This window comes from Callorhinchus milii, unplaced genomic scaffold, assembly GCF_018977255.1.
Source record: "Callorhinchus milii isolate IMCB2004 unplaced genomic scaffold, IMCB_Cmil_1.0 Scaffold17, whole genome shotgun sequence".
In the NCBI taxonomy this organism is placed as follows: Eukaryota; Metazoa; Chordata; class Chondrichthyes; order Chimaeriformes; family Callorhinchidae; genus Callorhinchus; species Callorhinchus milii.
The window spans coordinates 15,463,828-15,486,276 of record NW_024704758.1 but is presented as its reverse complement, the minus strand read 5'-3'; the positions used below and the strand labels follow the sequence as shown (position 1 = coordinate 15,486,276).

General features: G+C 45.0%; 1 protein-coding gene across 1 annotated transcript; it reads right to left on the bottom strand.

The window, feature by feature from the left end:
* Positions 1 to 3,997: 3,997 nt before the first annotated feature.
* On the bottom strand, positions 3,998 to 17,776 carry dkk3b (dickkopf WNT signaling pathway inhibitor 3b). Its single transcript, XM_042341580.1, has 7 exons — positions 17,542 to 17,776; positions 14,870 to 15,010; positions 14,402 to 14,479; positions 10,256 to 10,348; positions 8,739 to 8,883; positions 7,783 to 7,939; positions 3,998 to 4,901 (listed from the first exon to the last, which is right to left on the bottom strand). The coding sequence occupies exons 1-7, from the start codon at positions 17,728 to 17,730 to the stop codon at positions 4,613 to 4,615; spliced, it is 1,092 nt and encodes a 363-aa protein (XP_042197514.1). The 5' UTR covers positions 17,731 to 17,776; the 3' UTR covers positions 3,998 to 4,612.
* Positions 17,777 to 22,449: the final 4,673 nt, after the last annotated feature.

Below are 22,449 nucleotides of genomic sequence, written 5' to 3'. Positions count from 1 at the left end.
GAAATCCTAAGCATTGACAGCCTCTATTAACAGAAACACACGATGCTGCTGTTATAATTGGCCATAAATCTCAATGACACCATGCTTTATATTGTTAAGGGCAACACATGTCTTTTTGCAAATATAAAATTGCATCATCACAGGAACAATTACACTCAGGAAAAACCTTTATATTGATTGTCATTCATCGTTGAGCATTAAACTCTGCCTATCTAAGTGTTTCCATGGACTCATTGAACTCAGGGCTACAATTAATGAGAACAGAATGTGCAAATAGCAGTCATGGTACCAAATAAACACTTTCAGGATATCAGTCAGGTCAAAATCATCAGAAGTAAGAGACTTAGAATATTACTCTTTCCCTATTAGATTTACAATCTGTATACTGAGTGCACATTGCTCATTGCTGATTGCAGCTCATTTGAAATGACTGCAGCTATAGAGACCATAAGACTCCAAAAAACAGGCATGAGTTTCACTCCCAGCTTCACTGTTTGAGTAAGGCTGGCCTCAGAGCGTACGTTTTTCCAGTCTAATCCAGGCTGCTGAAGAGAATGGTGCTAACTTCATATTATAATGTATTCTAATATACTTTGAGAGGATGTGAAAAACGTTCTATCAAATTGCAAGGATTATTTCATTTTCTTTTGGGCCGCTCTGGCAAATCATGTAGATTAAAACCAAAAGTTATTAATCTCAGACTTTTGGTGTCAAAACCACCATTTCTCACGTGGGGGGGGGAATTCTCAGCAGCAACTTGTAGTTCTGTGGTGTTGCTTCAAATCCAATAGTAGCTATTTCACAACTTGTTAAGCAATTAGCATTCACAGCTGGGAGTTGCAGTTGATTGAGACGAACTGCCCGGTGCTTATCCACACAGCAACTTACATTTCCAGGCACATATTCCACATATGATGGTGAGTCACTTGAATTATCTCAGTTGGAAACAATAACAGCATAACTTCAGAGGCCTAGAGTTTGCAGCTTTGGCTTTCAGGAAACTTGGATGTTGGTAAAATTCACCTTCGTATTGGATGAAAATCAAAAGAATGATTCTTGCAAAATGTGAATTTGTTCATATCAGCTTTTTTTAGCTGGGTGTGGAAAGTTGAAGCATGTCACTCATATCAGCTTCTTTACATATACATATACATAGATGAGGGAAAACGGAATAGAGGGTACAGGAAAGGGGAAGGGGGGGCTGGGGCTTGTTTGCAGTATAAACTGGCACAGGCTAGTTGGGCTGAATGGTACATTTCTGTGCTGTTAAACTATGTCTATTCTATGTAACAGACTTCAGACCTGAAACTTCACTCAGTTTTATTCTGAGTTAAAAAAAACTGCTCTTTGACATTTATAACTGCAAATCAAATAAACAGATTATTGTAATTTAAGCTGTAATTAATTGCTAGGGTAACAAGAAAACATCTGCTCATAGGTTTAGAGGAGAAATAGGTAATTCAATTCAACTTTTTTATTTTAAAAGAATTCTATGTTCCTTTGGCCACCTAATTGTTGATTGTAACTAGTGTTGCCACTTTATCTCCACTGCATTAAAATAATTTATTTTACAAGGTTAAACGATGGCAGTTTGTGTGTTATTTACACATTGCTGCTGCTCTGGAAGCCCACGAGATGTCACTGTCTATCCTGGGATCACTGCTACATCAAACTGTACCATTTCAAAGGCTCTCATACACATCCCACCACTTAATGCCTTGTCCATATGCTAATGTGTCAAAGCCACAACTCTCCTGGCTAATTAGGGTTAACCCTAACCATAATCTTCTTCATGCATTGCTAAGTTGGTGTTGTGTTGTCAACTAACCTTCAGATGTTACCTAGAATTTGCTTTTTATCTATAAATCAACGCACCTTGCTTTCGTTAGAAGACTCGAAACTTAGTTTAGTCCATTTTGCACAGCTTGTAACAACAACAACAAAATTACATTTGCAAAGCGCCTTTGGAGGACGTTCCAAGGTGCTGGACAGACATTTACGGACCTGAGCTGGGGGTTGGAATCGGGGGGGGGGGGGGAAGCAGGGAGATCGAAAGCATGGTCGAAGAGGTGGGTCTTGAAGGTGGCGAGGAGGGCGGATGGACTGCGGGATGGAGTTCCAGAGGGTGGGGGCAGAGTGGCGGAAGCCTGGTCCGTCAATATTGGGGCGAGCGAGGCGGGGGATGTGAAGCAGGCCAGAGCCCGCTGAGAGGAGTGAGCGAGCAGGATGGTAGAGGGTTAGGAGTTGGCAGAGGTCGGGGGGAGCAAGACCGTGGAGGGCTTTGAATGTGAGGACCAGGATCTTGAACTGTATCCTCTGTGTGGTGGGAAACCAGTCGAGTCGGGTGAAGATGGGGGAGCTTAGTATTTCATTGACTCAGTTCCTGTGGTCTGGAATGTATATGTATAAAAAGTTTGGGTTCAGAGGATATTCCAGTCAGTGACATTTAAATAGATATTGCAATTGTGCAGACAAGCTCTCGGCTTGTTAAAAAATTGTTATTATAGGCAGGTGATGATCTGTGAGATTGGCAGACACCAAGGTTAGAGACTAGAGGAAGGTTGTTAAGGTTGGGGTTTGTTTACAATGTGCACTTTCCCTGCCTCAAGTTACTATTTTTTGATGTAGTGTTTTGTGTCCATCCTCTGGCTCAGATTCAGCTTCACTAAACCCTTTTCTGAAGCTGTGTAGGTCAGAGCTTTCACATTGTTGGGACGTTGTGCCCTTCTCTTTAAGCAACAATTACAGGACCCAAAGTATCACTAAACCGATGTATGCTATCACTAAACCAGAGAGGTTATTTAGTTTGCTAGGCATTGCGTAGGCCACCAGCTAAAGCAATGTGGCACAGGCCTGCAGGGTGATGTGATTGAAGCCAATTGATTAATTCAGAATTGGAATCTTTTATTGGGTGTTATTGTATCAGGGAAAACAAATCATTGCATCTGATTGAGGAGAGAGATATTGAAGCTGCCCTGTGCATTTTTCCTCGTGTTTTGACTGGATTGATTTCTGGATCAATGCTGATCTCACTCGGATGGACGGATGGATCACATGGGCAGATGAAAGATTTGCTTTAAGAATTCATTTGGGTTTTCAGCCCTGCTCAGTCTCCTGTGGCAGACAGCGTGAGGTGATGCCTTAAAGTGATAAGGACTGGACTCCAATTGCAGTAAAGCTAAGGACTGTTTTATGAGCAACAACCTGCTCTTCCTTTTGTGTGAGATAATCGAGCCAGAGAAAGCTCCACCTTGTTTGTGTGGAAAAACCTGCCCTAGTAGTGAGTAATACTGCCTTGGTGAATGGCTAAGGAGATGGATCTATGTTATTTTAATGTCACAGGGTATATATTTAAGGAGCCATCAATGAAGTAGATTTGTTGTTAAAGATCTGTGATATTGAGTGTCTTCTTCAAGTACAGTAACTCTCCCCCTCCCGGTCATGTGTAACAACAGTTAATTCATTGCTCATTTTACTTTGCAAAGATGTTCTGAAAGTTGCTTACCACCACTGGTATTATTTTATTAGTCCCCCCTCCCATTCTGATGTTCAAATCACATGCGGGAAAGCTTTGTACCAAGTGGAAAGAATATTTAGTATAATACAATTTACGTTTCGCCCACAAAATGCAGTCAATTTACTTGATAGTATATATTGTAAAGCGTTTTGAGACGTCTCGAAGATCTGATGATAAATAGTGTGCTATATCAAATTATTTTTACAGCATCTTTCACATTTTGGAGGATTTTTTAAAGTGCGTCATGCACCTGCCTGGGCACCTGAGCTGACTATAAAGTGGGGAAACATCTTAAGGCAGGTCGTAAAGTGGGAAACAAAGGGGTGGCTCAGTGCAGCAGCGCTCTGTGGAGGAGGCAGCACAAGGGCGAGGACTAAGAGTGAAAGCTATAAACCACATCCGTTACCCCAGTGTAATCTGCTTTGAGTCTGCATCAAAATAGCTAAACCACAAAGGAGCTGGTGTAGTACTGCAACTGAATGATTTGCAAGCTTTTAAATTTTTTATTGATTAATGCAAAAAATCAAGGCCAACATTTTTTATCAGGAAACTACAGTTTTTGTCATAACCTTGTGACCATCCTGCAGTGTGCTCAAGCCTGTGCTCACGGAACATCGCAATCATCGCGATACACATTGAAAACAAAGCCCTTTGATTGGTGTTAAATCTCTGTTGCGTTAAAAGTGGAAACTGTGCGGAACAAGACACCCATCCCCCCCATCCATCCTCCATCCATCCGTCTCTATGCCACTGCCCTCACAGCACAGCCAAGCACATTGCCCGGTGTTCACATCACATAAAGTGGAAGGAACTCTCTCCGCTCAGTGTAGATTCTTCAGCCACAGTGTTGGGTGGGACAAACCTGTTGGACAGCAAGTTTCCAGGAAAAAAGGCGGAGCAAGAAATGGCAAATAGAACTAACAATTTATCAGACAATCGATAATTCCAAAGTTCAGAATTGTGTGAAAGCAAGAATTGCTGCTCGTCATCCTTAGTAATCATAAAAACTATTTAACCTCAAGCACAGGTTATCTTCATGGTGGATGTTAACAATGTTGTTGTTAAAAACCTGTGTTTAAGTGCAGAGCAACCATTTCACTTCAATCCTCTTCTTCTCGGCTCCACCATTAACTCCCTCTCTGTCAGTGACTCGGTTCTGTCTTCTTCAGGTTCATCTGAGATCTTGTAGAAAAGGTCTTCCTCCACTCCCCTCGCGACGGCCTCTTCAAAGTCCTCAATGATATCTCTGTAGCTGTCCTCCCCCTCGGCCCCCTCCTTCGATACCATGTCAAGAAAAGTCTGGTCTTCCAGCCTCCGATCCCCAGGGGAGGTGGTATGGTCATCAAAAACACTGGACTGTTTACACACAGACAGTGAACCTGGGCTGAGAGAAAGAGAGTGAGAGAGAAATTAGATCTCAACAGTGCACCAAATGCTGGGTAGTAAAATGGATGTCGTTGAGCTCATGGTCTAGGCTGACGCTCCAGTAAAATGCTGGAGGGGGGAATGGACAGACCATCCTTTGGAATGAAGAGATGTTAAAGAGAGGTCCTGTGTGCCTATTAATTAAAGAAACTTGACTATGGGAAGCTTTCAGTCATTCTGCTCTCACTCACTGGATCTCCATCCTGGAGTCCATCTGCCTCCCTCCCTTTGGACCTATCGTTTGCTAATTTCCCAATTGTAAACTGTATTATATTTTAACCCTCACAGCTTTCTGCAATTCCAATTCAGTGACATTGAGCAGAGATCAGGACTGTGGGGCTTGAATTATTATTACTACTAATCACTCTCTCAGACAAACTACTCCCAGTTACAATCCGCACTTTGGTGACAGTGAGAAGCGGGTGGGGGGGGGGCGCGATGATTCACAAAGCAAATATCCTCCCACCCAAAGCCTATCGATTTTATGAAACGGCTTCTCTGCCAATAAAGCACACAATTAGCAAGATAAACAGATCACATCCTCGGCCAAATAAAGGTGACTTTTATTAGTGGTTCATAGACTGCAGCAAATGAAAGGCACATCTGTTACCAGCTATTCTCCATTACAGTATTCTTTAATGAGATCCTCTGACCATGAATTAAATGTGAGACACTGTCAAAGGCCCAGGTGTTGTCCTTGGATTAATTGAAATGCTTTGTCTTTAATCTGTTGTCTTCAGTTTTCAAATTATCAGTTGAAATAATCTATTTGGGCAACAAGGCCCCACAATGAGTGAATAAACGTGAGCAGGTTTCAGCATCCGGCAAGTGGCCCGGTGACATGTATTGGTCCATGTATAGGTTTGCAAGTTGGTCCAGAATTAGTCCTGGTTACTTATGGTAAACTGCAAAGAACATTTTTTTTAAAATTCTGTTGCTGAAACAATAACAATTGCATTTATATAGCTCGGGGAGGTGTATCTGAGTGCTAAAGGCTCCTATTAGGATGATCAACCTCTTTTGACCAAATACATATTAAAAAAATTCAAATTATATAAATAATTATAATAATACAGAACTTGCATTTGATTCTGACACTTGGTGTAAGCAGAACAACAACAACAACAACAACAAGATTCCATTTATAGAGCACCTTTCACGTCGGGAGGACGTCCCAAGGTGCTGTACAGTTGGGTCAGGACCCAAGCAGAGGGGAAATGGTGAGGGGAGGGAAGGGAGGGAGCGAGGAGGGGGGAAATGGTCAGGGGGAGGGAAGGGAGGGAGCGAGGAGGGGGTAGAGAGTCGAGAGGGGAGCTGAAGGCACGGTCAAAGAGAAAGGTCTTGAGACCGGCCTTGAAGGAGGAGAAGGAGGAAAAGGAGGAGGCAGCGAAGGCACTGGGGGATAGAGTTCCAGAGCCTCGGGGCTGAGAGGCTGAAGGCCACCGATGGTAGGGCGGTTGGGGCGGGGGATGTGGAGCAGACCGGAGCAGAGGAACGGAGAGTACGGGCAGGTAGGTAGGGGGATAGTAGGTCGGAGAGGTAGGAGGGAGCGAGGCCGTGAATGGCCTTGTAGGTGAGGATGAGGATCTTGAAATCGATCCTCTGGGGGATGGGGAGCCAGTGGAGGCGAGCAAGGGTGGGGGTGAGGGCGAGGGTGAGGGCGAGGGTGGGAGTGATGTGGTCGCGGTGTCTGGTGCGGGACAGTACACGAGCTGCAGAGTTCTGAATGACCTGCAGTGTGGAGGGAGGTGGCGGGAAGGCCGGCGAGGAGAGAGTTCCCATAGTCCAGCCTTGAGGTGATAAAGGTGTGGACCAGAGTTTCAGCCGCGTGAGGGGTGAGGTAGTGCCGTAGTCTGGCGACATTCCGGAGGTGATGGAAGGCGGTGCCAGTTGTGGTGCGGATATGAGGGAGAAAGAACCTCGAACAGAACACCGAGGTTCCTGATGGCTTTGAGAGATGGAGAGTGCAGCCTTGGAGCTGATGTTATCAGCGTCTGAGGTGCGGGGGCACTGACGTGAGCCAATCAGGAGGGCCTCAGTTTTACGCACGTTGAGCTGAAGAAAGTTGTCTCTCGTCCAGGACTCGATGTCGGACAGACAGCTGTCAGGACATCGGTGGTCGTGGAGTTGAGGGTAGAGGAGGAAAGGTAGAGTTGGGTGTCATCCGCACACATGTGGAAGTTAACCCCATGTCTGCGGATGATGTCACCACAGGGGGAGCATATAGAGGGTGAAGAGGAGGGGACCGAGGACAGAGCCCTGAGGGACACCGCACGAGACAGTGCGGGGGCCGGAGAAAAAACCATTCGTGGAAACAAAGTGAAGACGGTGGGAGAGGTACGACCTAAACCACTCAAGGACAGGGCCTTGAAGGTTGAGGTGGGAGGACAAGCGGTGGAGGAGGATAGCGTGGTTGACCGTATCGAATGCTGCCGAATGCTGCCAAATTCACAGATGGTCAGGATGTCATTGGTGACCTTGACCAGGGCAGTTTCTGTGCTATGGGCAGCACGGAAACCCGACTGAAGGGGTTTCCGTGCTGCCCATAAGAATGAATCACTGACTAGTTGGTCTGAATGGCCTGTTGTGTCTCCACTCTGACCCCATCTGTTTCTCACCACGTTACAGAGAAATTCACTTACTTATTAGCGGGGAAACCAGACATAATTAGGCATATTAAAGATATTTTTCATTGTCTTCCGTTTGAACCTTTAAGAGAGGCAACACAAACTCGCGTCTTCTGAACAGGGTTGAGATTCAATTTACAGACTAAATCTCTAGAAATGACTGCTGCAAGTGTTCGTTCAGATGATTAATTCTTTGCTAATGAAACCACTTACCGTTGAGGTTGGCAGATCAGCCCTTTGGCACAGGGACAGTGATCTAAAGCACCTTCTGGCTCAAATTCCCAGGTGATGATGTCCAGGAGGTTTTGTAAGGGATTGTGGCATAACTGGTGCTCTGTGGGCAAAGGACTACACACCGGAAACAAGAGATCTGCAGAAACCATGAAAAGGGGTTAGACAACTGCTCAAGTGGCTTTGATTGTGGAGTCCCATAGTGGAGTGGTTAGAGCACTCGCAAGCGAGAGGACCTGGGTTTGATTCTGGATGGGATGAAACCTTAGGCAAGTTTCCTTACTCCACACACCTGGCTCTGTTTAGCCAGGAGTAAGTAAGCACCTGGTTGTTAGTCAATTGTTGCATCATTTTCTAGGGGTAATAACCCCTCAAAAAATACATGGTCACTCAATCCAGGACTGTTTGTGGGACTCTGCTGTGTGCAATTTGCTGCTGCGATTCACCCACAAAATACACTGTCAATTTACTTTACAATATATTCTTTGAAGCGCTTTGGGGTATCTCAATGATTTGACAAGGCGCCTTTGAGTCCTGTAGCTCAGTGGTTAGAGCACTTGCCTCGCAAGTGAGACACCCGGGTTCAATTCCAGGCAGAGGACGAAACCTTGGGCAAGTTTCCTTACTCCACACAGAGCCTAATAATAATCCCTCCAAAACCAAAAACAATAATAAATTGGTCATTTTCAATCCACGACTGTTTGTGGGACATGACTGTGCCCAATTGGCTGCCGCGTTCGCCCACAAATATACGGTCAATTCACTTTACAGTGTGTTCTGTGAAGCGTTTTGAGACGTCAAGAAGATGTGAAAAGCACTATATTAAATGCAAGGATTATTATTATATATTATTATATTAAATGCAAGGATTATTATTATTTATTATTATATTAAATGCAAGGATTATTATTGTAACAAAGATGCCACGGGTGGCTTACCTGTCTGGAATGCACAGCACATGTTGTTACTGCAGTCAAGCTGCTGCTCACAGATTGTACCGTTCTCTCCTTTGCTGGCATTCCTCCTGCAGTGTCCCCACACACACAGGTGCTCGGAGCGACACTCCGCATCCCGAGTGCAGCTCTGAGGGAATTCAGAGCAAATTGTGGGTCAGCTTAGCTCAGTGTGGGAGCACACTTACCCACCTCTCTTGCCTCCTTCAAGACCAGTCTCAAAACCTTCCGCCGCCCCACTACTCTCCCTGCCCTCCAATCTCCTGATCCCAACCCCCGACTCTTTAGCTCCAAATCCCCGACTCTTTAGCACCTAGGGATGTCTTCCCAACGTGAAAGGCGCTGTGTAAATGTTGTGTTGTTAGGAGGCAGGTTGGGTGAGTGAGTGGATATGTCGCTGGGTGGGTTGGGGGAATGGAGGTGTGTCTCATATGCACACTCACGCACATTCTCTCTCGTTTGAACACTCACACACACACTCTTTTGCACGCACACTCTCGTGTTGTCTTTCACTCCGGCACATACTCTTTCGATCTCACACTCTCGCAATGACTCTTGCACACACACTCTTTTGCACACACTCTTGCGCAGTCTTTCATTCGTCTCACTGGTGTAGCAGGAGAGGAAAGATTTTCAACATAAACCACTTTATTCCAGTTCCTGTTTTATAGAAAAACACGATCCTGCCTCAGCAGAATTACTGCTCGCTGTGTAATCAGAGCACAGGGCCAGAGGTTGTTAAGGTACTGGTTTGCAGATTGCCGCAGTCATTGTGTGTCTCTACAACAACACATTACATTTGTTTAGCTCCTTTCATGTCGGGGGACATCCCGGTTCACATTGAGCCAGTCCAGAAGCAGGAATGTTCCAACTGCAATGGATTCGAGCGTCTCTCTTCACTGCCACAGGAAGCTCAGCCTATAATAATCCTTCATAATAATAATCCTTGCATTTGATATAGCACTTTTCACGTCTTCGAGGCGTCTCAAAGCGATTCACAGAATATACTGTAAAGTCAATTGACTATATTTATGGGCAAAACGCGGCAGCCAATTGTGCACAGCAGCATCCCACAAACAGTCGTGGATTGAAAATGGTCAAATTATTATTGCTTTTTTTCTTTAGGAATTATTATCAGGCGTGTGGAGTAAGGAAACTTGCCCAAGGTTTCTCCCTGTCAGGAATCTAACCAAGGTCTCTCACTTGTGAGGCGAGTGCTCTAACCACTGAGCTACAGGTCCTAGTGAGCATAAAGTGAGCATTACTGTTGTGAAGAAGGGAATACAAAACCAAATTGTTTCCTCTGCACGTAGTTGCTCGTGGTAACCTTTAGCTGCTGGAGGCCAAACAGAGAGCAGTTCATTCAGTCCTGTTTAGTTGCCAGTCTCCAACCCTACTGTAGGCTGTTCCTGCACACCCTGGGTGCCAATCTACTGCTCGAGGGTAGAAATCAAAAGCAGAGCGATGGCACAGCGAGAGGAATGACAGATTATAGCACTTGCCTCGTCCTGAGTTCCACTCTTTAAGCACTTGGATTCCAGCAGGGAGACCAGGCAGAAGTGTTCCTTTTCACAATCCTCGTCCACAATACATTCCTACGGAGAGAGCAAGAGAGAGCTTTGGATGAAAAAGGCCTTTCAGCCCATTTGATTTAGTCCTTAATCAACACTAATTCCATCACTACATCAAGTGAGTGGGTAGGGTGGGAAAGAAGCAGTTAGGATTAGGAATTGGGGTGGGGAGGGGTGGAGAGAATAGATGAAAGGAAACTCTTAACTCTTTCCATTTCCTAACAGTTTCTGTCTAATATTCTGGTGGATGTTTAAGATCCCTTGTCACCATTCGAAAAGAGGAGGGAGTTTCTCTCTCCTGGGCAACAATCCCCCAATTAAAATCGACCATTGACTTCATGGCTATTTGTGAGACATTGCTATGCACAAATTGGCAATATACACTACACAAAATACACTTTACAGTGAATGCTGCGAAAAACTTTTAGATGCCTTCCTGATGTGAAAGGCGCCATTATTATCTGTTCCAGTATTTGTACTATGAACTTTCAAATCAGGATCAGTCATTTCTAATCTCTGGGACTGGAAGGGTTAATGGATTAAGGAGATGTAAATTATACTCATAAGTCAATTTGTTGTCTGAGCGTAAGTCAACCTTTCCTTTTCTTGGAATTAGAGAGCTGTCAATTCTTGTTTACTTGAGTCGATGTTAATCTCTCACAGATTCCTGGCCTGGCTCCTGTCTGTGCTGCTCTTTAGTATTTTAAATGATTATGTTTATAAAACCTGGAGACATAGTAATGATCAGGCTTTGGATTTGGATTTCATTACAGAAATCTTCCTCCTTGGACTGTTTCCAGGGTCTACTGGCTCTTTGTCCCTTAACGCATCGATTTCAAGATCCTTGCCCCCGTCTATAAATCACTTCACCTCCTCTCCTTTGCTCATGCCCGACCCCATCAATGTGAAGATTTTATCCTATGTGAAGGTTGCTATATAAATATACGTTGTTGTTGTTGATTTTCATTCTTAGGGCAAATAACAGCGAAGGGCATGTTATGTAAAATGGCAGGAACAGTGATACCCAGTCACAACAGCCTTAAAGCAGCAGATTTGGGGAGAGTCTTAGTGCTGTTTTGAACTGCTCCCTGGGTGAGTGAGAGCAATACATGGAATATTCATAATAATCCTTTCATGTGATAAAGCGCCTTATTACTGCATTGAGGCATCTACAAATGGCTTCACAGAATATATTGTAAAGTGGATGGACTGTATATTTTGTGGGCAGAATGACATTATTTCTCCTCTCCTTCAGTCTGAAGGGTTTTGGAACAGTCCAAAGTGTGGAGCACACATCAACTATCCCTCTCCTTGCCACTTCCTTCTCCATTTTCAGGTCGCGCCTAAAGACCTTTCTATTCGACCATGCCTATGGTCACCTCCCCCTTCCCCCGGCTCGGAGTCGTGCTCCGCCACTGTCAAGCGCTCTGGGATGCTATCCTGCATGAGGAACGCTTTATAAATGCAAGTTGTTGTTGTTGTTGTCCATTGGCTTCTGCTCAAAACCTCCCCATGGCAACATTGCTGGGATCAGGAAGTCAACAGAGGATGAATCATTGACTCAAACCTTATCTCACCGCTACATAATTCCATGCCTTGGTCCTCCTGACCACCAATGTTCTATACAGTCCATACATCTAAACATAATAAACATAATGGACTGTCTGAGACGCCCAGCAAATGGTCATGCAGATGTTTCCATCTTGTGACCTACTTTGTAAATATCATGTTTATTTGGGAATCACTAAATTCAGCCAAGTGTAACAGGAACTGAATTCTGTTATTTACTGAAGGATGTGGTGCTGATAACTAGGAACTGATCATTAGTTTCTGCTCTTCCTGAGTATTGTCTCAGGGAAACAGGCGTGTGTAGTAAGGAAACTCCACACCGTTTCGCCTGGCCCCTTTTACTGTTCCAAGAACAACTTTTAAAATGCTCTTGGTTGTATTTCTGTCCCGATTTAAATGCCAACAGAGCAGTCGCGAAGGCATCCATTACCTGCTTTGCAGCAAATTAAAGTTGAAGCACAAATTCTTGGCTCTATTTATTTTTGCAGTGTTTTTTTTGTGTTTACAGAACTGTCTGATGAAAAGCTTTATCCCCTGCAGCAAGGCAAAGCTTACAGTTCACGGGTTAATGTTACGCTGTTCTGCTGGGTCACTGACCAGATCTCTCGGAATCTGTCCATCTTATCGGAGTCTGGACTCGGCCTCTTAGTCAGGCTGACAGCTCAATAGTTGCTGGTTACTCTAGGAGAGATGTAGCAAGTGGGTGGTAGAATTTAAAGCTTTGAAGAAATAGTTGTGGGGCGGTCAGGGGAGGGGAGACTGAGTGATGGAGTGTCTCCATGACTTGGACTTGACCCCAGACTCGATCTTGTCTCCCTGTGAGCTTAGGGAAATCGCAACCCACTTCCTAATGGCTGTCAGTCACCCAAGCAGAAAGCAATTGCCGGCTGCTGATAAGCCATGGGAACAGTGGTATTAGAGCAGGTCAGACATTCGCCCCCCCCCCATTCCCCTTCTCCCCCAACCCTCCTCCCTTGTTAGATTAGGGTGTCAAGGGATATGGAACAAAGGCGGGTAAGTGGAGTTGTGGTACAGATCAACCATGATCTAATAGAATGTCAGAACAGGCTTGAGGGGCTGAATGGCCTTCTCCTGTTCCTATGTTCCTCAGCAGGTTGGTACATTCACCTGTGGAAAAACAGTCATTACACTTTACATTCGAAGTTTGAGACATCCTCCCAGCATGAAAGGCACCATATCCAAAAGAAGGATTATTATTATTATAATATTATTGACCTTGGAAGAGTGAGTCCAAGTGGCCTCTATCACAAGTCAAGGCTGTGAAATGTAACGAGCAGCAGAGACTGCTTCCCTCAGCAGCGCATTAAATACACAGATAAGATCACTTGCGAGTTATGTTTCCCAGTTTGCCACAGACTAAACAGATGTCCCTGAAATTTGGGGTAGGAGCTTTAGACGCTGGCTTGACATATCACATCGCCAACACAGTAAAATCCCACATCCCAAAGGAGAATAACGGTCTCACTCCATTTGTACAACTCTTTCCCGACCTCCCTCCAAACCAGGGATTATTTGGGTGGATTTTCCGCACATATCTGTGGTTTGCTGTTTGCTCGGCAAGTCTGGAAAATATGAATCATGCCACCACTGGGTTTTATTTTTCTAGCAACGTTAATCAAAACAAGTGCGGGAGCAAACTTGCAGGAGTCAGTCAGTGACCACAAATAGAATCGCCCCCCCACCATTCCCCTTCTCTCTGACTGCTTCCTTGACGTCAGACAGAAACCTTTTCATAACGGCAGAAAAGTTATGAAAGTTATCAGTTTCTCTGATATTTCCCTGCAGTTTGATCTTGGCCTGGATATTATACAGGCCACATCGATTCACCAGCCAAGTACTGGCGCTGAGCCCTGTCTGAACACGTGGAGTAAGTGTCCATCTCTCTGTGGTGGTCAAGGCTTTAATCACAGTAACCTTGAGCAAAGTAGTCAAACTGCTCAGTAGCACAAACCCCTGTACCTGTGCCTGACCAGACATCACTGTTGGTAGGTCAGGATATCAAGGGATATGGGGCAAGGGCGGGTGAATGGATTTGAAGTTCAGGGTCAGCTATAAACCCAAGCTCGTTATTTAGTAACTTTGACCAAAACACAAACTGCTCTTTACATCTCTTTTCCCTCCCTCCCTCCCTCCCATCCACCCCCAGAAATAGGTCATGTAATTGGAATTTATTCCCTCTTCATGTGTGACTAACTCTTCATAATTGCAGAAGTTTTCCTTCACTGGCGTTTCTGCAAAGATGTTTTGGATCTCAGTCAATGCAAACACTCTGCGGTTGGTACAAACCAAAAAGCCGTTCTATTGGCTTACACACAAATTCAGAGTTGAACTGAGATGCTCTTATACCCTCCCCTCCTCCCATTCCCCCCCCATTGGCCCCTCCCCCCATTACCAGTCCCTCCCCCCATTGGCCCCTCCCCCCACCCCATTGGCCCCTTCCCCGGTTAAGCGTGTGTGGCGTGGACAGTAATATTGGCAGTAACTCACATGGTCACTAACTTCACCATTAACCGAGGTGATAATCTGCTCGGATATGATGATGGTTCCTGTCTTCTCATCTGTGGTCTGTGAGAGAGTGAGCGTGAACACAGTCAAGAGGAAGACAACATAAAGTGAAAATAATAGTAACAATAATAATATTAATAATAATATTAATAAAGACACCAGTGTTATGACAGGAATAAACAAAGGAAAGAATCTGTTTGTGACACACCAATACTCACAAACCAGAATTATTTTACTTTTGCTAAAGCTGCTGTCAGTGTAAGATTCTGTAATTAATGTGTTAAATAATATCTCAAATTATATTTCGGATTTTTATTTTAAAACATCATCTCTTCAACAAAGTAATGTTCTTAATATCACAATAATGTTAGTGCTGTTGTTTGTGGTTTGCTGTTTGTTGTTTCCTGTTTGTTGTTTGCTCTTTATTGTTTGCTGTTATCGTGCTGTTACCTTGTGGATGTCCTGATGGGTCCGGATAGTGGCGTTTCCTGTCTTGGACTCAGTGTCAGACTGATTGTGGTAATTGGGTGGCAACTTGTCCAGATCGATGGCATGGAGTTCTCTGGAGAAGCTTTCTTGTTCAGATTCCATCTGCAGTCACAGTTCACAAGCATTTATTGCTTTCGGTTGTGAGGTGTGAATTTATAGAAGCCGTGTCAGGGGCCGGTTGGTGGCTTTTATAGCAATAAGACTATTGTTATATTAAATGTTTGGATTGTGCAGAACTGGAGGAAGTTTTTAAAAATCCAAACTCAATTTGGAAAACTTGTTCTTTACCCCGCAGATCTTAAAAAGGATCCGATCCAAGTAACAATTGAGGCTCAATTTGGGAATATTCCAGGATTCTGTGTCACTGTAACATTCAGAACAAAATAGTCTTATCAGAATAGATTAAGTGAGATTTTGGGAGTGTTGGGGGGGGGGAAAGAGGAGTGAAGGCCTTACACTTTGACCATGCCTACAATAACCTCCCCTCTCTCCCCGGTCCAGGGTCAAGTCTCTGATAGTATTATTATTTTTATTCTTATTACTGCACTATGCAGAAGTTTTCTGCGAAGTGCTTTGGGATATTGGAACGTCCTCCTGACATGAAGGCGCTGTATACAAATGTAATTTGTTGTTGTTGTTTTGAAATTGTAAGTGCTGCTGTTTATCAAATACAAGATTTACTTTAAATTTATAAATCCAACTGAGCAGAAAGTGCTTTATTTAGGCTAATTCTATGTCATGTTATCAATCCTGCTAATGATTTGATTCAGCAAAGTGAGCCTATAAACTGTATCCTCTCTGGCAACCTTCATGTAAACAGAAGAAATTGGTGCTTTGCAAGTTAAACTCTACTAACTAAGCAATCCTGTCCGAACTCGAAGAAATTTGACTGAAAATGAGTAGCCAAGCAAACCAAAGGGTAACATGATCTGATTGGCTTTTGGTGACCCCGATTATTAAAACAGCCATGGAGTGAGTGGGCATTGTATTTGGGGATACAGTATAATGATGGGAGTTCTCCAAGATAAGAGCCTGAAGTGGCAGCAGTGATCTGACCTCACCATAACGTTGACTGCACCAGGAACACGTAGAATGGGAGCATTGTTTGCATACTTTTTCAAAGCTGACGACACCCAGTGACTACGCTGTGTACGTCTATTTTATCGCGTCATTATTTATTTTTTGACAAATGCCCTGTCCAAGGTAAACAAGTTTATAATCCCCCATTTCGGCCACAAAATTTACAGTCAATTCACTTTACAATGTATTCTGTGAAGCGCTTTGAGGCGTCTCAATGATGTGATAAGGCGCTATATCAAATGCAAGGATTATGCATTTATTTATTATTATTCCAATGAACCTGAACCCAATGCCTTTCTGGCAGAAGAGGAAGAACAACTTCAACAACAACAACCTGCATTTATATGCGCTCTTCACATGGTTTAGTGTCCCAGAGCGGTAACAGGAAGAAAGTGGGATTGGAAGTCGTGATTAACAAGTGGTGACAAAATTCTTTACAATATATTGTGCTGGTCAATAATGAGCCATTTTCTTCAATAATCCTTGCATCTGATACAGCACCTTATTACATCATTGAAACATCTCAAAACACTTCACAGAATACACTGTAAAGTGGATTGTCTGTTTATTTTGTGGGCGAAACGTAATAAGGTGCAAAGTGCAACAAAAACATGCAACTTCACTTCACGGCTGTTTGTGGCATTGCACAAACTCGGACGTCCTTCTGACGTGAAACCAAATCCAAGGCTTATTGTTATGATAATGAGGTGTAAAGGGGATACGTTTGACAAAGTTAATGAATGGGAAAGGGGCTCTGATGGAGTTTGATGCATTTATTGATCGGATCGACTCACAATCAACTCCCCCAGATTTTGCCACCTGCAACACTGCCATTTCTACACGTGAGACAACTGTGCAGTGAAAGCTCAACACCAGTAACACACAGACAACAACTCGCCTTTATATAGTGGCCCTCATACAGCGGAGAAACCCAGAAGCACACACAGGGACAGACACACACAGACACACAGACACAGGGACAGACAAACACACACACACACAGGGACAGACACACACACAGACACAGGGACACACAAACACACACAGACACCCAGACACACACACAGACAGACACACAAAGACAGACAGACACAGGGACAGACAAAGACACACAGACACACACACACAGACAGACACACAGACAGACAGACAGACAGACAGAGGGACAGACAAAGACACACACAGACACACACACAGACACAGACAGACAGACACGGGGACAGACAAAGACACACACAGACAGACACACCGACAGACACACACATACAGACACACACAGACACAGGGACAGACAAAGACACAGACATACAGGCACACACAGACAGACAAAGACACACACAGACAGACAGACACAGACAGACACACACACAGAGGGACAGACAAAGACACAGACACACAGACAGACAGACACAGACAGACACACACACACAGACAGACAAAGACACACACAGACAAACAGACACAGACAGACACACACACACAGACAGACACACACACACACACACAGACAGACAGACACACACACACACACAGACAGGGAATGCCGTACCCACCTCTCGGGCTGCGTCCTGCAGTTTGAGCTGTGTGTCTTCCATCAGCTCCTCCACCTCCCGGAACATCTCCCCCAGGGTGGCCTCCCCCTGACTGGGGGCTCCCGGCGGGGCCGCGGCTCTGGGGGCAGTGGGGGAGCAGCGAACACAGGCGGAGAGGTACAGCAGCACCAGCGGCAGCGAACCCCCCATCCTGGGCTCCGGGGGGAGGGGAGAGGAGAGGACACAGACACAGCCTCAGGGTCAGGGACACAGCCTCAGGGACACAGCCTCAGGGACACAGACACAGCCTCAGGGACACAGACACAGCCTCAGGGTCAGGGACACAGACACAGGGACAGAGGACCAGTGGCTCTGCTCCGCCCCTCTCCGCCCAACTCAGCCTCTCATTGGCTCCTGTCACCCTCTGCCCCTCCCCCTCCTCACAGGTGAGCTCTGCCCCCCATCACCCCCCTCACCTGCCCCCATCACCCCCCTCACCTGCCCCCCATCACCCCCCTCACCTGCCCCCCATCACCCCCCTCACCTGCCCCCCATCACCCCCTCACCTGCCCCCATCACCCCCCTCACCTGCCCCCCATCACCCCCTCACCTGCCCCCCATCACCCCCCTCACCTGCCCCCCATCACCCCCCTCACTCTGCCCCCCATCACCGCCTCACCTGCCCCCCATCACCCGCCTCACCTGCCCCCCATCACCCCCCCACCTGCCCCCATCACCCCCCTCACCTGCCCCCATCACCCGCACTCTGACCCCCCATCAGCCCCCCACACCTTGACCCCCATCAGCCCCCCACACACTGCCCCCCTTTACCCCACACAAGATCTGGCCTCACCGAACTTTGACCCTGGAATCTGTTTGATATAATGAATCCATCAATGGAGTTACTTTCCATCTGGTTATTGTGCTGATGGCCGGAGCAGTAAACTGACCCTGTGCCATCCTACAGGACTGGGTCATCTCTGCTCCTGGTTACTTCCTGAACGATTCTCCTGAAGCAACAGCCACCAACCATTGCCCTCCTGTGGCATCTTTGTGCAATGATAATTAAACGGAAAACACTGAAACCGATTCCTCCAACAAGTCCTCCTTGTGTTTGTTTTATACGTACAAAGCTTAAAACTTTACTCACCAAATCTTGACTATTGTTCTATGTGCAATTGACTGTCGCGTTTTGCCCACAAAATACAGTCAAACCACTTTATACTATATTTCGTGAAGCACTTTGAGACTCTGAGTCCTGTAGCTCAGTGGTTAAAGCACTCGCTTTACAAGTGAGAGACCTGAGTTCAGTTCCAGGCAGAGGGCGAAACCTTGGGCAAGTTTCCTTACTCCACACAGAGCCTAATAATAATCCTCCAAAACAACAAAACAATAATAAATTGGTCATTTTCAATCTACGACTGTTTGTGGGACATTGCTGTGCGCAATTGGCCGCCGCGTTCGCCCACAAATATACAGTCACTTCACTTTACAGTGTGTTCTGTGAAGCGCTTTGGGGCGTCCTCCCGACGTGAAAAGCGCTATATCAAATGCAAGGATTATTATTATTATTATTATCTCAGCGATGTGATAAGGTGCTATATCGAAGGCAAGGATTATTATTATTTTGTTTGAAAGACTGTAGGCCTTGCACCCCTCCTACCTCTCTGACCTGCTGACTCCCTACCAACCTGCCCGCTCCCTCTGTTTATCGGGCTCCGGACTGCTCCATGTCTCCCGCCCAACCCGCCCTACCATTGGTGTCCGGGCTTTCAGCCTCTCTGCCCCCACACTCCAGAACTCCATCCCACGGTCCCTTCGCCTCGTTTCCTCCCTCGCCTCCTTCAAGGCCGGTCTCAAAACCCTTCTCTTCAATTGTGCCTTCAGTTGCCCTCCCTCCTCACTGCCTTTCCTCATCCCTACCCCACCCCGCCACCCACCCCATGCTCGGGTCCTGACCCCTGACTGTCCAGCGCGTTGGGATGTCCTCCCGACGTGAAAGGCGCTCAGTAAATGTCATTTTGTTGTTGTTGTTGGGCATTCTTTAAAGATGAGATCAAATGGTTCCGAAAGGCCTTCTTCATCTGAACCAATCTTGTGTTGTTAAGGGTTTGGGTGAAACTCTGATGTCACAGCATTTGGATCCTGGCTTGTATCTCTGCTCATGGCCAGAGGGGGGCGCAATGGAATCATTAGTGGAGGTTGTCCCCCCACCCCCCCCTTATCTCCAAATAAACTCCTCCTGATCTGGTCTTAGCACAGATGTTATGTCATTGTCAGTTTTTAAGCAACGCTGTTCATCTCTCATGAAATACTTGAATCTAATAAATCTCTTAAAAGCAATAATTATGTTCCAGGCATAAAGTTCATCCCATTTTTTATGGTTTTTAACATTTAACCAACTGAACAGTTGTCAAACTTTTCTCTTTTCTCTCCCAAAGTCAGCATTGTCCAGGATAACCTTTCAGAAGTATTTTTATTCACAGTTCACAAAGCAAGGGCATGAGCGAATAACACACTGGGTTTAATTTTCATCACGTAGCAAACTTTTCTCAAAAGGTGAGGATGCTGTGATAATGAAATCTATCTATTTGCTCGTCACTAACCCTTTCGGGTTTGACAGCTGTGGAGGTGATCAGCTCTCGGGCTGCCTTTTAAACAGCGAGTCCCGATGAAATAATCCCTCAAGAAAAAAATCAATAATAAATTGGTCACTTCAATCTACGACTGTTTGTGGGACACTACTGTGCGCAATTGGCTGCCGCGTTTCCCCCACAAATATACAGTCAATTCACTTTACAGTATATTCTGTGAAGCGCTTTGAGACGTCGAGAAGATGTGATTATCTTCTTAAGGATTATTATTATTATTAAATGGCTGTGAAGAGTCAACAAAATCTTAACAAAAACATTTGTATAGCAGTCTTTAGCAGGGGGATCAGCTTCTGAGACTGAAAGACAGGTTAATTATCTAAGATCAAATGTAGTTTCTGTTCCCGTCAGTGACTCCTGGAGCTGAAGCAAAGCTGCAGTTTCTCCAATTCAGATTGTCTTGTGTCATGAGGAGGATTGAGCTCCTGGGTATAGCTGCTGGCGCCCTCTATTGGTTGCGATCGGTATTGCAGGACTTCCCAATTTTAATTATTAATCCTAATTGTTAATTATAAATGTTTCATTGATTGATTGATTAATTAATTAATTAATCCTTGCATTTGATATAGCACTTACCACATAATCAAAATGTCTCCAAGCACTTTATGAGATTGACTGAAAAGTGTAGTGTCTGTGTATTTTGTTGGCAAAAAAATCACAGCCAATTTGAGCACAACGATCCCTAAGCCTTGGCTTTTGACAACCTGAATTAGGTAAACAGGAGAGAGAGCATTCTATCTCTGGGTTTTTCATGTGTAGGTGGGATGCGTGGAATTCTCTGTTGGATTTGGATACTCTTAAGCACAGTGTTGGGTTTCAGTGTGTGTCAGACACCCGGTTCTGACCAAAAGAAAACAAACAGCCGTGAATTGAATGATAAATGTCATTGTTGTAGAACCAGGAGAAACTGCCTTCTTCTTCTAAGCATTGTTGGCCCATTCCTCAGCACAGCAGTGTCACCCCTAAATATGCCTGATCCAACGGGCATCTACAACCTTCAAGTCTCAGAGGCCACCAATTGAGCCAAATAATCTTATGTTCTTACTCTCTGAAATAAAGGTGAAGTCAGTATTCTTATTGTGGGTGGGGCACTCTCATTAAATGCAACAATTTATGGCTTGGAACTCAAAGTTCCTTGCAGTATTGTGCCTGTAATTCCCCAGCCCATCATCCCACGTACACATACCCCGTACATTTTAAGCTTGGTCTGTCAATGATCTGTCAATGATCAGTCAATGCAAACAGAATTCTGCACAGGAGTTCTACACAAATGACTCTTTCAGAAAGGCGCTAGTGTTTTCCCTCTTCTGCAAAGTGGCTGTGGAGATTAAACCACACCTGCTGGGTGGATCACAACCGCTTGTCCCACTGCAGCCTTTAAATTCTATTATTTATTATTTCGTGGATTGAGTGACCACGTTTTTTTTACTGCAATAAAAAAGAGCTATATATTTCCACAACTGATATTTGACTGATTTGGGGGCTATGGAGGAAAGATAAAGGGACGTGTGTTATGAAGGATGTGAGTGAAGCTATATTTTGGCTATAATAATTCTTTGCATTTTGATACAGCGCCTTATCATGTTGTTGAGACGTCTCAAAGTGCTTCACAGGATTTTCAATCCACTGCTGTGCACAATTGGCTGCTACATTTCACCCACAAAATACACAGTCAATTCACTCTACGGTGTACTCTGTGAAGTGCTTTGAGGCATCTCAATGATGTGATAAGGCGCTATATCAAATGTAAGGATCATTATAATAATAATGATCATAATAATCATTATTATAATTATTACTATTTTTGTGGATGTTTTAAGCAATTGTCACTCCTGGTTCAAACTGCTGTTTGACTCAGCATTCATTTATATTAAACCCTGGAAAAGGGGGTGAAGATCCTGGGGCGATACAACACCTTGTGGTTATGAATGACCGGAGCACGTTGGCTCGTTTCTGTCACTCGGGAACACCTCACCTTGTGCTTGGAATTGACACCTCTGTTGACGGCAATGGATTAGACTGAACGTTTGGACCTGACAAACAGGCAAGTGGCTTGTCGAGCGGTGTTCGGCTGAGCTGGAACTACAAGGCTGTTCATGACATTGATCGGAAGGTTTCCACATGGGGTCATCCTGATTCCTTGTAACTGTGTGTGAGGGAGAGTTAGCGATAGAGAAACAGCAGGAGTTGGAGACTGACTGACTGCTCATTGGACAAGTGTCCCACAGCCAAGTCCTGCCCCCCACCCCCTCACACACTCTCTGAAGCTCAGTTTAAG